At 32.1% G+C, this 16,142-nt stretch overlaps 1 protein-coding gene across 2 annotated transcripts in view; it reads left to right on the top strand.

Moving 5' to 3' along the window:
* The first annotated feature begins 2,086 nt into the window (after positions 1–2,086).
* LOC123701170 (anoctamin-1-like) overlaps positions 2,087–16,142 on the top strand; it is a 28,642-nt gene continuing 14,586 nt past the window's right edge. For both annotated transcript variants that reach the window (XM_045648566.1, XM_045648573.1), the window contains exons 1-8: positions 2,087–2,658; positions 6,702–6,799; positions 9,647–9,754; positions 10,880–11,096; positions 12,230–12,295; positions 13,209–13,277; positions 14,828–14,988; positions 15,621–15,789. In XM_045648566.1, coding sequence (XP_045504522.1) covers positions 2,428–2,658; positions 6,702–6,799; positions 9,647–9,754; positions 10,880–11,096; positions 12,230–12,295; positions 13,209–13,277; positions 14,828–14,988; positions 15,621–15,789 — 1,119 coding nt within the window. In that variant the 5' untranslated portion in view covers positions 2,087–2,427. The remainder of the gene's footprint in view (positions 2,659–6,701; positions 6,800–9,646; positions 9,755–10,879; positions 11,097–12,229; positions 12,296–13,208; positions 13,278–14,827; positions 14,989–15,620; positions 15,790–16,142) is intronic.

Genomic DNA, 16,142 nt, shown 5'->3' with positions numbered 1-16,142 from the left:
CTTGTCACAAGAAAATATAACCTTGAATGACGTCAGTGTTGTTTTTTGTCTCTTTCTGTGGGTGACCACACTGGTTTGTATATTCAGGATTTTTCGAAATAGAAAAAACTAAAAATCATAGTCTATAAATAATAACGACATATATTTTTAACAGTATTAATTATATTATAATATTACTGCCCATACTTTATAGGTACATACAATTTTAATTGGTATAGAATGATAGTTTTAAATAACTCTTGGCTACAAAGCCTGGATATGAACCGATATATAGCATTAACATCCTTTGTAAATAGAGGAAAGTTGTGTTTTGCATCAGATGCTGTTTTCCAAATTGTAAGCTACTCAGATCTTCTTTTTAAACGCGTTGCTTCGACGGGTTAATTTCAAGCTAAAATCATCAAAGAAAAACTGTTTATAATAAACGCCTTGCACAAATTTCAGCTAACTTTACAAAGTTTATTTTTCAAAAGGTATTTTTTTCTGGGTCGTAATCCTCAGTAATTTTACCCTTGATGGGCACATATATTTCTTTTTATTTTACTTTTTGGAAAGCTGAAATACCTAAAACAAAAAATATGAGGTAAGTTAAAAAAGTATAAATTTTAATGTAAAAACGAACAATCTTATAACTACATGTGAGTGCAATACCGATGTCGAGTGTTGTTTCATTACTAGTAAAAATCTTGAAAATGGTGTCCTAAATTTCATCATAATATTGTTATTACAATATATTCTCTTCACTATCCATAAAAACTCATCATGGTTACCTTACTTGTTAATTTTGTTTATTGAAAACTTGTTGAAAAATGATAAAGTATTAGGAAAATAACAAATTTAACATGACTGCTTTCTAAAATGATGCAAAATTTTACAATTTTTGCCATTGAAATGATTCTAAACAGGTAAATGCAGGATTATTGAGGAATATTGTAAATAACGTAAATATACACTTGCCTGTGAATTCTATGCCAGAATTTGGTGTCCAAACACTTCTGCAATTTTTCACAATGCAATACATTATTTATATTCGGAAAATATTTATTAAATACGCAACAATATTAACTTAAATATTCGAAGCGACGCAATTTTTTTGACACTTATGCCATATTGTCAAAGTGAGAGTTGCTACAATTTTATTATGGTAACTACCCATAATCAGGGAGTATCTTTATTTAGCATAAATAATAATTGTCTCATCCAACAATGCTTCTGAATGACGTTGTTGGCAATTTACCAACAAACTCATGTACAAAAACTAACCTTTTGCACAGAATATTACGGCATACATAGTAGCCTTGGGAAAACTTCGTATTAACAGTGGCAATACCAAGTTAGGTGTGAAAGTGATAAAACACAACAATTTTCTTGTTACACGTCAAATGTTCATACCGAAATCTCCAGTGTATAAGATATAAGCTTCTTGGGTAGATCTATCTACTTTCAAACTTTTTTACAAATCTACTACCTTGGATGAAAAATCTACCAACTTTTTTAATTTATCGAAAAAATAGAGAGGATAACAGGGTTGAGGATTTTTGGCATCATATTTGTAATATTAAAAAAGAAGATAACTCTCAAATGTTTCCTCTGCTAAGTGAATTTGTAAGACAACTACTTGTGCTTCCACACAGTAGTGCTAATGTTGAGAGACTCTTTTCTGCTGTTAATCTATTAAAAACTCTCCGACAATAAAAAAAATCACCGACAAAATTCCATTGATGGGGTGCTAAAGTGTATTTTTTTAAACCCAAAATTTAAAAAATTATTAAAAAAAACTAAAGGGGACCTAACGAAAAAATTATGGGACCTTAAAGGACCTAACGGAGACCTATCGATCAAGGTCATTTTCGACCCAAAATTCCATTGATGGGGTGCTAAGTTTGCATTGGTGTAATTTCTACACTCACTGGTTCCTAAAAATGCACAGTAATATTCATTATTTGATTTAGTAACTTAATTTAGGATGGTATACTACCATCTGTGACTACCATATACTACACGTATACTATGTGTATAAGGGAAAAATTATCTGTAGAGACTCGAGTGCAATATCAAACGTCAAGGCAGAAACGTCAAACCACACGTCACGTATCTTCCTTCCCCAATCCCCACTGTTTTGCAATTACCTACCAATTATAATTATTTACTCGATTCCTGATTCTCGTCTAGTCCCTTGCTTCTCATAATTTTGCGAATAAAAATATAATGCCTACAAAATATATATATATTCACTGATATACGTGTTTTTGATTGAAGCTATTTTGTGTGATAATTTTTGTGATACTAGAGTAAATTAAAGCCGTGACAAAGATCTAAGTTCCTTCCGTTTGTGACTAATCGTGTCCTCAGAAGCCTAATGTAGAATTATGACATATCAAAGGTTATTTTTGATATAGATACTTGTGCTCGAATTTTATATTTGTGATGTCCGACGGCGACCCGTCCCTTGAAGAAGACATCCCGAAACCTTTATTGGAGCGGCCGGAAGAAAATGTGTTCACACCAAAGATAGCAACGCCAATATTCGCTGGCAGCGTAAAGCTTCATCACAAGCTTTCGGACTCCGCTGAAACGGAGTCGTTCTTATCAGATGCTCAACGGAATGACCTCGCCTTCCAACAGCTGTTCCAAGATGGAGATGAGGACCTTCTCGAAGTAAGTGGAGTCTTCTTATAATTAAAATATGTATATGAATGTATGCAGGTTGCAGAAGTTAATGAGGGTGAATTTATTGCATTTAAAATATTTGAAAATGTATTGAGGCATTGCTTTATCAAGTCATGGTTTATATATTATGATATTGTAATGTGCTTTACCAGGCTTGTATATCTGCTAAGCTTACGGATAGTTGTTTGGAAGTAGATCATGATATCATGCTTTCACCCATTATTATAAGTAAAAGTTAGAATAGACATATAATATAACATATAAACCACAGGCTATATTACCAGTCCCATAGAGGTCATTTATATTGTCTAACAATATTTAATAATATTCAATATTCAATCCATACTAATATTATAAATGCGAAAGTAACTCTGTCTGTCTGTCTGTTACTCAATCACGCCTAAACTACTGAACCAATTTTCATGAAATTTGATATGGAGATATTTTGATATCCAAGAAAGGACATAGGCTACTTTTTATCCCGGGAAAATGGCGCAATCCCGGAAATCCCACGGGAACGGGAACTATGCGGGTTTTTCTTTGACTGCGCGGGCGAAGCCGCGGGCAGACATCTAGTATTCAATATTTTAATTAGAAGAAGTAAGTAAAATTAATATCTATGGGAAATATTTAAATTAATAATCAAGTAAGTGTGTGATTATAAGTTATAACATTGTAGACAATAAAGGTTGTTTTTTACCAATAAAAATAAATTCACATTCTATTGAAATATGAATATGCACTATATGAATGTGATTCAAACGAGTTGTTTTCCTCATATTGTTTATTAATAATATCTATTGACGGAAATGGTTTGAGGCACAAACAAATAAAACAATTGAATACTCATACTCATTATGTCATTCAGTAATTTAATAAACAGGGATTTACTTATTTACCAAGCATTACTCAGCTAGTGTAATTATGGCCTAATCTCTCCTTAAGAGTACTTTCAAATTAATCTGTTTTGATTTAGAATCCTCTTTGAATATGTTATACAGGGGGTTTCGTAGAGGGACGGACAAACCAAGTAGGCATGTTCGGAGACCTATTTGGCGAATACAAGTTGGCCGAAAAACATCCCTGACCCACTATTTTTATTAATGATTGTTTTGTTAATTTAATCGCAATACATACCTGCGTCATTTGCCGTTTGTTTCAATCCATCCTTGTTATCAAAATTTTTTATACTCTAAAAATTTCTCATTTTAAATGCATTTGAATGCTTTAATTTATGTAAGTACATATTATGTATTCCTTATGTGAAGAATATTAAGTAATTACTTATCTCTATTATCACATTTCTAGAAGTTTTGTACTACCAAATTTATCAAATATGCATTATTACTTATCTAGTTAAATAACAAGGATTAAGATCATATTTGCCTTGTATTGATTTGAGATAATATTATGCAATATTTTTAAAACACTTTCTTTAAGATCACATAAATTTTTTGATATTAAACTTATTTTATGGTTATTTATAAAATGAATATTTTAGGGATTAGCATAAAGTCCCAATGAAGTAATCAGAAGCCAAAAATTATTTTGTTAAGCCAGAGGCTCAATTTAAATAATAAAAGCATTATAATAAGCTAAGTGACACAATACTCAAAGTGTACCTGAAAAATTGTCAGCTCTAGGTTACCAAAAATAAATTTGAGTGTAATAACTGTGTCAAGTTTTTTAAACTATCTTTATGAAAGAATATTCAGATTGTAACATGTACATAAACTTTTTGACCGGCACTTTACGTTAGTTGGTAAACATGGGATAAAAATCTTAATACAAGTTTTATCCCCTATTTCCTCTTCTTTCTGTATAAATATATTAATGTGTCAATTTAAGCACAGAACAACATACCTTGCCTTACCATGTTTCAAAATAGATATGACTCAATGTAAATTGTAAGTGCTAACATCTAATGCTTATATTGAGTAACTAGAATGCTGAAGTCTATATTGATTTAAATTATATACACAGTACTTGTGGATACTTCTTTACTTAATAATATAAAGCCTAAAGGTGAAGAGATTGTTAGTTTGCTTGATGCACTAATCACATTAACTTTTCGTCTCATTTAAACCTTTCAATGTTATATAGACCATTTATTGAGGAATGCTAGTGTCCCAGCTAGACCAATTGGAGCAGAGCAATGCGGGTAAAGCTGCAGTGCGAAGCTAGTATTTAGTAGAATATTTCGGGAGTTAATAAAATAAGCTGCTTTTTGAATTAATGAATTTAAAACACGGGAATAATGGGTGTGTCTTACATAAAAGTCAATATATTGAGTCATTACTGGAAATGGTAATCCCAAGGCATTTGACTAATGAAGATAAGTGGTGTCTAACGCCCCAGTGGTGCGCGTGACGCGGTTCGTTTACGTGTGTTTTTGAAAATAATAAAATTTTGACACTCTGTTTTTGAGAAAGTATAAAGTAGAGTTAATTGTATGCGATATAAAGCTTAGAAAATACGGGATAATTATTTTGAGAATTGATTTTCGTTACTGTAATTTGGAATATGATCTAATAAAAGTATTGAAATCAATATCTATTAGGTTTTTTATAATTTTGTAGCGTCTAAGGTTTTTGTTGCCTACAAGTTCAACCAGTAGTAATTTAAAACTAGATGGAATTTTGTAACAAAATTTTTGTCGAAGGCTACCCAGTGAACGTTTTTATCGCTAACTAGCGGTCCGCCCCGGCTTCGCCCGTGGTACATGTTTACGTTTTCTCTACATAAGAACCATCCTCGTACTTCAAGGAATATAATAAAAAAAGAATTATCGAAATCGGTTCAGCCGTTCTCGAGGGTCAACTCACACCAAAAGAGCGGCGAAGCGCAGCACAGCGCGGCGAAGCGCGGAGTAGCGGAGGCCCGCGACTTCTCGAGCATTCCAGCGACTTCTCGAGCAGTCGCGGGAATCCGCTACTCCGCGCTCCGCTTACCAACACATTTTGCGATTCATTTTTATAGTAAGTATATAGATAGATTAGGTATTAGAATAAAATAAAAAAAAATTACTTACAGTTTGCTAGTAACTTTTAACATATTCTATCGTGATAGTGTGAAAACTGAAAGTGTTAACTCTTCCTATAGTACCTAGGTATATTCCATAAATTTACGAACATGTAAGTAAAGTTTCAACTGTACACATATAAAATAAAATAGTACATAAACTATCAAATCAGAAAAGTAGAAGTGAGATGAATCTCTTATCTTTAAGGATTATATAAAATAGATATATAAATGATAAAATTTATCAAGTTTTGAACGATCGTCAGTAGACTTCGAGTGTTAATCAAATACAGATGATTCAGCTTCACAGTTGAGGTGGCGGTGCCAAGGTCAGTGTTCTTTGGTCTTGTGTTTTTGAAACGTTCAGTGTTCAAGTTAAATGATCGCAAGGAGCGTTATAGACGTGCTGTGTTATGTGCTTTACGATGTTGGCGGGAGACAGATATTTAGGATGCGAAATCGACGCAGGTCTTTTTATAATGTATGGTATTTTATGCTTTCGTTCGTTTTATTGTTAGATATGTTTCTGTTATCGTTTGTGTGTTTGATTATGTAAGGTTGAACTTAGAAAGTATGAGTCTGTTCATTTACGTATTTTTTACGGGGGACATAAATTGGTGCTTGTTACTGCTTAATTTATTGTATATTATGTCAATGTGTAATAATTTATATTTAAAAAAAATATTATGTACTATAAAAAATCCATCGTTAAATGTAAGTCGTAAATATAACAACAAAGATCAGCTGTTGCTAAGTATGTATTCGTAAGTTGTTACTATCAACCTAAGTCGATTGAATTTGTAAAAATTACTACATTTATCTAGTTTATAGAGTTGTTTTTATCACAGTTATTATTGCAACAGCTAATTGCGTGTATTAAGACAAATCTGTTACTTTTTCTCAAGGTTAAAGATTAAAATTCATTGCCGCCTAATCACGCGCAAGGTGATTTTGTAAAATTGGCGTATGAGTATTGAGTATGACTGACAGGAATGTATTATTTGGGGCAGAAGGAGAAGCAGGCGGAAGAGAGGAATGCCGACTTGCACGCCATGTCGGTGTTGAGCACCTATCAGGACAACCTCTCGCAGGATATGAACACGGATCGGTGAGTTCCTGTTCTAAATTTTCGAATCGCTTCCCGCCAATTTTGTTGTTGTTATCTGTGGGTCTTATGTCAAAATTTTGAATATGGAAATGAATTACCGCTTTAATTGTTATTATTTTTTATTGGAAAGTTAGTGTTTATAATATGAGTAGGTATCAGAGTATGGAACGATTTGGGAACGATAAACGTATCCACATTTTTTTTTACGTTTACGTCAAACGTATGAACCAGGAAAATATTATAAAATAATATGCAACTTTGGTAACAAGTTTATTAATTCGTTGTTGTCGGTAATAACCTTAGATTACAAAATAAAGTACAGATGGAGCATGACAACCGCCCGTCGCCCTTGTCAAAGAAAATACGAAATCAAAAACAAATACGTCGCTGCACCAGTGCTATAGCGCATAAAGTGTCATGCAATACGTCAAAAAGGGTTTGCAGTTTTAGTAAAAAAATGCCGTCTTGTGATAATAAAACGCTGTAAAATTTGTTCCCGAAAACAAAAAAAAAGATAAAACATCGTTTCACAGGTTTTCTGTAGATAATTTGGCTGATTTATTTCTTTAATACGAATAATAATTTTACAGATACGAAGGAATACAAAACTTCAACGTATGTTGCCAGTATTTTAAAAATGAATTTGCCATTTTTATTGGTAAAACGGTAAAATGGTTAAAGGATCTTCAGGGTAATGCTGTTGGATTTTTCGATCGTGAATGTGATTATTTGTATAGTGCACTAAAGGTTCATGATAATTATTAGATTATTTTAATAAGCACAATACATTATTTTGTTACTTTTATAAAGCTTAAAAACGTCATAGTCGTTTTCGCTAGCGATTTAATTTATGTGAACTCCAAGATGGATATGATGAAAATAAAATGTCCCGTATTCTCGACTAAAAACTATCGCTATTCGTATTCATATATTATGAAAAATAAAAAATAATATAATTATTATAAGTAGTTAATATTGAAACTTTTTTTATGTAATTTATTTAATAAAAAATTGAATACAATTATTTTGTCCATATATAACTTTAGTATTCAGGTAGGTACTTTATGTAATAAAAGAATTTAAATAAAAATTAAAACTTGACTTCTCATTTATGTATATAGCCTACGTCACTACAGCCACTAACATAATAATTCAGATCATTGCAATGAAACCTCACAACTCAAAATCGGTCCAACGGTTTATACTGCAGGGCGTGTCAAAGAAATATATATTATACATACATCCATAAACTCGAAAAACATAACCCTCTTTTTTCCGTAGTCGGGGAAAAATTTGGGAAATTTTTCAATATCTGGCAACATTACACGCACACAGAAGCACCGTGTACGTACAGTGCAGCGGCGAAATGACAGCACACATAGCTTTATTGAAAATGACGATAAATTATTCGGTTTAGTTCGGCAACGCTCCATCTGTCTTTTATTTTGTAATCTAAGGTAATAACTAATTAGTTAATTAAATGAAATAATGTACAAAATAATAATACATATTTTTTATTCAGTTAATTTATTCATGGCGTGGGATTTATTTTAAGTTATTCTGTACTGATTTTGGTTTTGTTTTTATTCTTTAATATGCATGATTTTTCTTATATCCTTAATCCTACCTAACAAATAAAAATTAAAATTTGACCATATTAACTATGATATTTAATAAAAATCTGTAATTACAGTACATACCTAGTTACTTTTATCTTATCGATAAAAAATTGCCTAGATATGTTTTAGTCAGCAAAAAAGGAATAAAGGAGCACGTTTGTTAAAAAAAAGCCAAAAGGTATTTCTATTAATTAAGTACTTAAGTATATTGAAAAGGGCATTGAAACTTTCTGGCATATCAAACCCGCCGCCATTTTGATTTTTTTTCAAAATCGCGGCGCACGATTAAAGTGGTATGTATGGATAGAGGATACATAGACAAACAAAAAATGTCTAATAACATAGTACCCTAAAGCGTCACATTACCGAGATATTTGGAGGTAAATAACAGTTTATTGGAAGAAAGTAGATAGATTCATTACATAAAAACATACATACATTACATAAAAATGTAAGTATTGTAATGAATACCTACTTTCTTCCTGTAATAATAATAATCTACCTGGGAGTGATTAGTTGGAGATAATATCATGCATATAGACACGTAATAAGTCTATTTTTAGTGTTTGTCGTACTCATAAGTTAATATTTACCTCCAAATATCTCGGTAATGTGACGCTTTAGGGTACTATGTTATAAGACATTTTTTGTTCGTCTATGTGTCCTCTATCCATACATACCACTTTAATCGTGCGCCGCGATTTTGAAAAAAAATCAAAATGGCGGCGGGTCGATATGCCAGCGTCCATACAAAAAGTTTCAAACCCCTTTAATGAAAAAGAATATTTAAACTTTAAATACCCCAATTTGTTTGTATTAATGGTCAGTGAATTCACCTTCTATAATCTTATTGTGTTTTGTATGACATCACTTAATTTACACACTGCGATTCATCGATGTTTGAATTCTGATTATTTTTGAGACAGAGAAATGACTCAAACCAAAATACAGTAACTATGTACAATGTACATAAATGATACAAGTCCAGTGTTCCGGAAAACCAAACAAGTATTTTTTCGAACTACGATAATAATCTACTCTTATATTATTACTTATTTTAGATAGTTTTGTTATTCACAATGTGATAGTCTAGAAATCCTGCAAAACATTCATATTTTACAAACAATCTTTATAATTTAGCCAACGAGATACAGGATTTGGAAGGATTGCTTCAAATTAAGATATACATAAGGTCTCCTATAGGCAATAGTTCCATAAAAAATTACAGGGATGGAAGCGAAGCCTCTACTAAAACAGCGGAGGACTGCGGATGTGGCGTCCAGCCTACATCATTCGATTCGGCCAACAATAATGGCAAACCTGCCAACCACTGCGCGTGAGTAACGTTGTCCCAACAACACCAGACATTTGAGAAATAGTTGGCACTTTGCTTGTAGATCACCGCTACGTACCTAGTTGGACAAATGTAATGCCCAGCTTTGGCCACCCGTTGGCGTAATGATGAATGTAGATTGGAGTAATTGGTCGCTCTCGCTCATTACTTGGTGACATGAGCTGATAATATCAATGTTTATAGTGTTTGTAGAATATGGACGCATGTGAGTTAAAGGTGTGGGTGTAGATTTGTGTTTATCATAATGTCCACTTTATGTCCGTTAAAATCGTATCAAACGAGTTGTGATCACATGTGATAATGATTCTATTTGCTAAACTATTGTTCACATTTGAGAAATTTGACAAAAAAATATAACAATGATATTCTTTAAACATTCTCAATTCTTTTTCTACAAATCTTGTAGCTATGGTACGTCCAAGTAGTGAATTTTAACGACAGTCATTTGACTAACAAACTTCTAACTTGTTATACATAATTCATTTAAATAATTTTTGTTGTTAAGTTGTTGCACGTTTTTTTGACTATATTGGGCAAAGCGACATATTCTTTGGTAATTCACTAAATAATCGTTTAAACTTATTTAAGTTTTGAGGCACTATCAAAATCCTAAAATAATATATGTCGATACACTATCTACTGAAAAGTTATACGAAAATTGTTATATAGGTACCTAGTTTACGAAAGAAAGGTCATAGGTATGATAATTTACTTTTGGATGTTTGTCAAAAAAAATCATAGTCTTTTGTTTCCCTATAAGTATGTATTGTATCATGTATGGGAGAAATGTGAAGTCGCTATTGTCTGGACGAAACTAACCTTCATACAGCTTATTGCATGATTACTAACCTATACATTGTTGTGCCTTGTGAACGTCTGCTTTTCAATTAAAATGCCTGTGCACATGCATGCCGGGCGATGTGTTTAATTTAAAAGTTTATGTGTTTGTTTTAAATATAAAACCAGAAATAACTCACATATTTAAAAAAAAAACTTAAAAAGACCATAAAAGTGTTCGAGTATTTTTTTTTTAATTTAAGGGTTTTTTCCCGGTCAACTATACTTTAATCTGGCTACAATAATGAAAGCTCTCTATTAATATTCTAGAATAGTAATGGGGGGTATCCTCAACAACCCCTCTCTTACGTTCAACGATGGGGTGCGTTCAGTGGACTTCGTGTTGGTCTGGGAGGCGCATAAAGAGGACGCTACCACTCGAGAGGCGTTTGAACAGAGGAGGATCTTCGAGCAGAACCTGGAGAATGAAGGTCTGCAACTGGAGAGAGAGGCCCCGGAGCATCTGCATGGGTTGAGCTTTATTAAGGTACATTTCGGTAAATACATTCGTTAGCCATTTCTTTTTGCTACAACAAAATATCTGAAGGGACTAACTGAGGACTACTGTATTTAATTTGTACTACTGTATTTAACTATATGGAAAACTTTGGATATATGTAGTTACAAGATGAATTAAAGTTCCAAGAGAAATTGCTAATATAGTTACGAAATTTGCATACTTACATATTTTATGTCATGTACCGTACCTACCTTTTATAAAGGAGATTGCCCAAGTGACTATGGCACTTGGTATCGCAATCAAACTTATTGTGTCAAGATGAAATATAGCTCAATTTAACGCTTGATGTTAGTACTTTTAGAAACGATTAAAGTTTTTATATAAATAAGCCGCAGTTCGCGACAATAAAAATAAAACAATAGTTTTATTCAACACTTCAAAAAAATACTTTATCGAGTTTAAACTAACGATGAACGTTAAGTTTTACATTTATTACATAGGTAATATTTCAATTTACAAGACAAATGTGAAAAGTAAATCGTAATAAACATTACCTATTTCAAAATAAATTACGTCGAACATTGCGTCGAACACATTCATTCAAGATTCATTTCAAATAGAAACTATGACATAAGATAAGACGCAGGACGCTTGCAAGAGAGATAGATATATGTGTCAAAACAAAAACTTTTACTTTTATTTCTATTTATGTGGTATAATTACGACTTAATAGTGATAAATATGATCATTATAAATACAAATAGGAATAAACAATATCACGAACACGTGACACAATTAGTATTTTACCGATTCCATATGTGGTCATACATGTTTCAAAACACAAACTTTTTATATTATTTCAATTTATCCGGTATAATTAAGACTTAATAGTGATACATATGATCATTACAAATACAAATAGGAATTAACAATATCACGAATACGTGGCACAACTCAAATTTTACCGATACCACCCGTGGTCATCCTCCTTTGCATCAGGAGACGAGCGACATAGAATGACGTCACCAATTAAGATTGTTAAGGTCTAGTTCTATCAGGTTTCTTCTTCCTATTTCAATATTGCTGAGGATTTTATACATTTCTTTATCTATTCTAAGTACATATTATCATATTTTAAATCGATGTACGTTTTGTTCCAGATCCATGCACCATTAGCTGTACTTAGAGATTATAGTGAAATATTGAAACTTAGGATGCCAATGAAGGTGAGTCCTTCTACTTTTAAAATAAATATTATTAAGAAATGTAATCAAATCTGCGATGTTCTCAGTATATATTTCAAGAAATAGGAGTTATTTTTCAGTAGTTATTTATTATGCTATTTTCTATGTAATAGCTGGATTGTTAAAATAGTTCTTCTAGGTTGAATGTGACGTGTTGTAATATGGTTCAAATAGACTGCTTTTAGCTTGCGTGTTTGGACTATAATCTTTATCTGTGAGTAACGCACAGAACTTTTGGATGGATCATATTTGCACGTTTTCAAATTAATGTGTTTAATAATATGTGCGTATGAGGTATAAAGTATATGGCTTGACATAGCACCTTCATAATGGGTACTTGGCTTAGATTCTATACTCACTTGAACGGACTAAAACTCATTTTGCAATTCTATCTGCTCTTGTCTTTAGAAGATGGTTATAATGATGGGATATAAGTTAAAACCTTATTTAATGTAATAGAATAGTTTTATAAAACGGAAGAAACCTAGACATAATCGGAAGGAATGGAACAGGCTTATTATGGCGTTGATCAAAATTCATTACCAATGCCTATCCTGTTTCTGTAAATGAAATACGCTAATCGACACCTTAAGGTTGCCCATTGTGCATTTATTAGTATCTCATTTGATTCTTAATTGATCCTGCTAATAAGAGCCCGTTATGTAGAACAACTTTAAACATTTTGAAATAAGTACTTTTAATGAAGGATACACTTAATCTTTTCCAGTAGTAGAAAGAGTCGTAGAAGCTTATTTATTCAAGTAAATTTCAGTTGGATGTTGTGATTATATTACTTTTATTGGTCACATTTTATTTTCCTAAATGCCTATAGTCAAGTACCCAAAGGTTATAGATAAATGTTTAGACGTGTGTTAATGGTCAGTACGTTCATTAGGACTGCAGTAAGATACGGAAAAGTGGGCGGACGAATGCGATACTGAGCGCTGCCATGTATATGTCTAAGGTATGCAGCTGTCGTGATCACGAGGCTTCGCTAACCGCGCTTGGAGTGCTGGAATAACTGTCTATCGCTTTATGGTGTGTCCACACAGAGCTCGATTTGGGTAGATGATCTACACGTGGGAGATTTGGGCATGTAAACCAATTAGATGAAGTGTAGCAGAGCGTGAATGTAGAAGTATTTTGTGTTGAAATGGTATATTAGGAATTTTGGCTCTGTGTTGACGAACCATAAATCATGCGAGCTTGTAAAATGTACTAAAACTGTTATTAAATATAATATAACTAATATATTGATTATTGGTGTTGTGGGTTCAATCGATTGGCTTATCTCTGGTTATGCATTAGTCCTTAATGATAAGTTTTAATTAGGGTGCAGGATGAATATATATCAAAATTAAACTGTTAAACATTTTGTACCATATTGTTTGTTTATAAATTATGTAGTACCTAGTATTCATACATTTTGGGATAGTTAGTGCACGGTAGGATTCATATATTTTTTATGTTCTCTAATAGTATGTCAATTATTAGTATTTGATTTTTCACAAGTCGAGAAACCTTATTGTAGCAGTATATATATTGTTTCATATTTCACATCTGTAGCAAGTAATATAATTATCAATTTCTAATCATATTATAGAATTTCTCTGTAGCAACTTTTGGTAGAATGAAATTGGTGGGGAAATTAAACGAGGTTGGGAAATATTAGGCGAATCTTGTATTAATAGCCTGTTTTAATAATATGGGAATTAGAAGTATGGATGACCAAAGTTTTTAATGTAGAAGATTATGGGGTTAATTTGCCTTTCTCATTGTATTAAAATTGGTGTTTTTATTCATGCATGTGTATTAAACAGGTAATGCAGTAGCAGACGTTAGCTTATTGATGGAATCGATTTCATTAGTATCGTATGCATGAAAGTCTAAGAAAAGAATGACTCTCGAAAAATGTAAATGAAATTTACTGTTCCATAAAAATAGTAATACTTTGGGATATTTTGATATTTTAATAAAGAGTATATAAAATTTGCTTGCAGCATACCTACCATGATAAGGCAAAGCTTTAGATGGTTTTTTTATTAATCAAAAATTTCCCTAACTAATATCTTTTATTTACATTTTTGCCAACTACCTGTAATCCCCATAATAATACTACATATAACAATATTAACAAGTAATCCGTGTAACGACGCTGTCATATCATATGACTAAGATCAGATTAAAACTGCATCGTGTTGTTTTCATGTCGACAGATCATTACTTGTTCTGTTTAGAAATTAAGATTTACGTTTTAAGATGTAGGGTAGATATATTTTATATCTATTGAGAGTAAAATTTTGGCCTTGACCTTTAAAACTTTGTAATTTCTTTAAATTTGTGCGCTCAAACTACGGGCAGACTAAATAAAATATAGGTACTTTAAGTTTTGTTTTTGCCCAGAAAAGGTAATATTAGCGGATAATAAATATACACAGAAAAGAAGATATCAAAGACATATCTAACTATTCTTAATCCTATAATTACCCCAATAAAATATTACTATTCCTCCAGTTTTCAGTGTTAAAAGACGCACCAGAAAAGACAAACTCTTTCTTGGACAGCATAGATGCATGCTGGGACAAAGTCATGTCGAAAATCAGGGTCGATCCAAAATTATTCCCTGAAAGGAAACACCGTCTCACAGCCATTTATTCCAAGGATAAGGAGTACTTGTAAGATTTATTTATTTTTCATTGTGCTAACATTACTTATGGAAGAAATAATTTTATGAAAAAAAAAAAATTTTTTTTGAACATAATTACATATATGTGTTACGTAATTGTAATAACAGACTAATTATGTCATATATACCAACACTTTCTCTCACTATTGATTATTGAATGTGTCTACTCTAGACATAATTCCATTAAGTTTTTTGTGTTTTCAAATACCTTATACTCTTGAAGTTCGTAATTAACAGATATTTAATCTATTTATCTTTCTACACACACTCATTAAACAGTTTTCAGTAATTTTTATTACCGAGGTTGTGTCCCTGAATAAGTAGATAAAACTGTTTAAATATTTGTAAAGTGAATTAGAATAGAGTTGTAGACATTTCTAAAGTTAACTGCAACTTTAGTTCTCCATATACATTACTAGCTTACCGCCGGCGGCTTCGCCCGCTTTGTCTAAAACCAAATAGATTATATACTAAAACTACTCTTGAATCACTCTATCTATTAAAAAAATCAAAATCCGTTGTGTAGTTTTAAATATTTAAGCATACAAAGGGACATAGGGACAGAGAAAGCGACTTTGTTTTATACTATGTAGTGATTAATTTAATAAACAAAAATTTCAGATTCGACACGACCTCCGACTGTTTCTGGACGCCATCAATCCGGTCCCGCATAGTCCAATTCATTCTGGACCGCAAGAAGTTCTCAGAGGCCACTACAGATGACTTTGCGTTCGGTATCGCGAGGCTCATTGCGAATAATGTGTATAGCGCTGCTTATCCTTTACATGACGTGAGTATAAATGAAAGCTGAGTTAAGAAAACTTTATCCCATTAGCTTGAAAACTGACAGAATTGGGACCTTTAATAAAAAAGAGTATATGTCATTCTAACGTCGTCAAAACATCTGCAACAACTGTGATGCTATTATGAGTGATTAATTAATATCAAGTGGCTTAACTGCTCTTTTGCTTGCTGCTTGCACTGCCATAAAATAGTCACCTGTACTATGTACATAGTAAAGAATCAAAAGCTAACATATCGAATTTCTAATCATAGTAGGCTGGTTTGTGCGTTGAAAGATTGAAAATAATAATTTGCTACTATAAAATATATATATTCTGTATTCTATCACAGAAGTATGAC

This window comes from Colias croceus, chromosome 2 (genome assembly GCF_905220415.1).
Source record: "Colias croceus chromosome 2, ilColCroc2.1".
NCBI classification, from domain to species: domain Eukaryota; kingdom Metazoa; phylum Arthropoda; class Insecta; order Lepidoptera; family Pieridae; genus Colias; species Colias croceus.
Note: the sequence above shows the minus strand (reverse complement) of the source record. Positions and strands in the feature narration are given on the sequence as shown.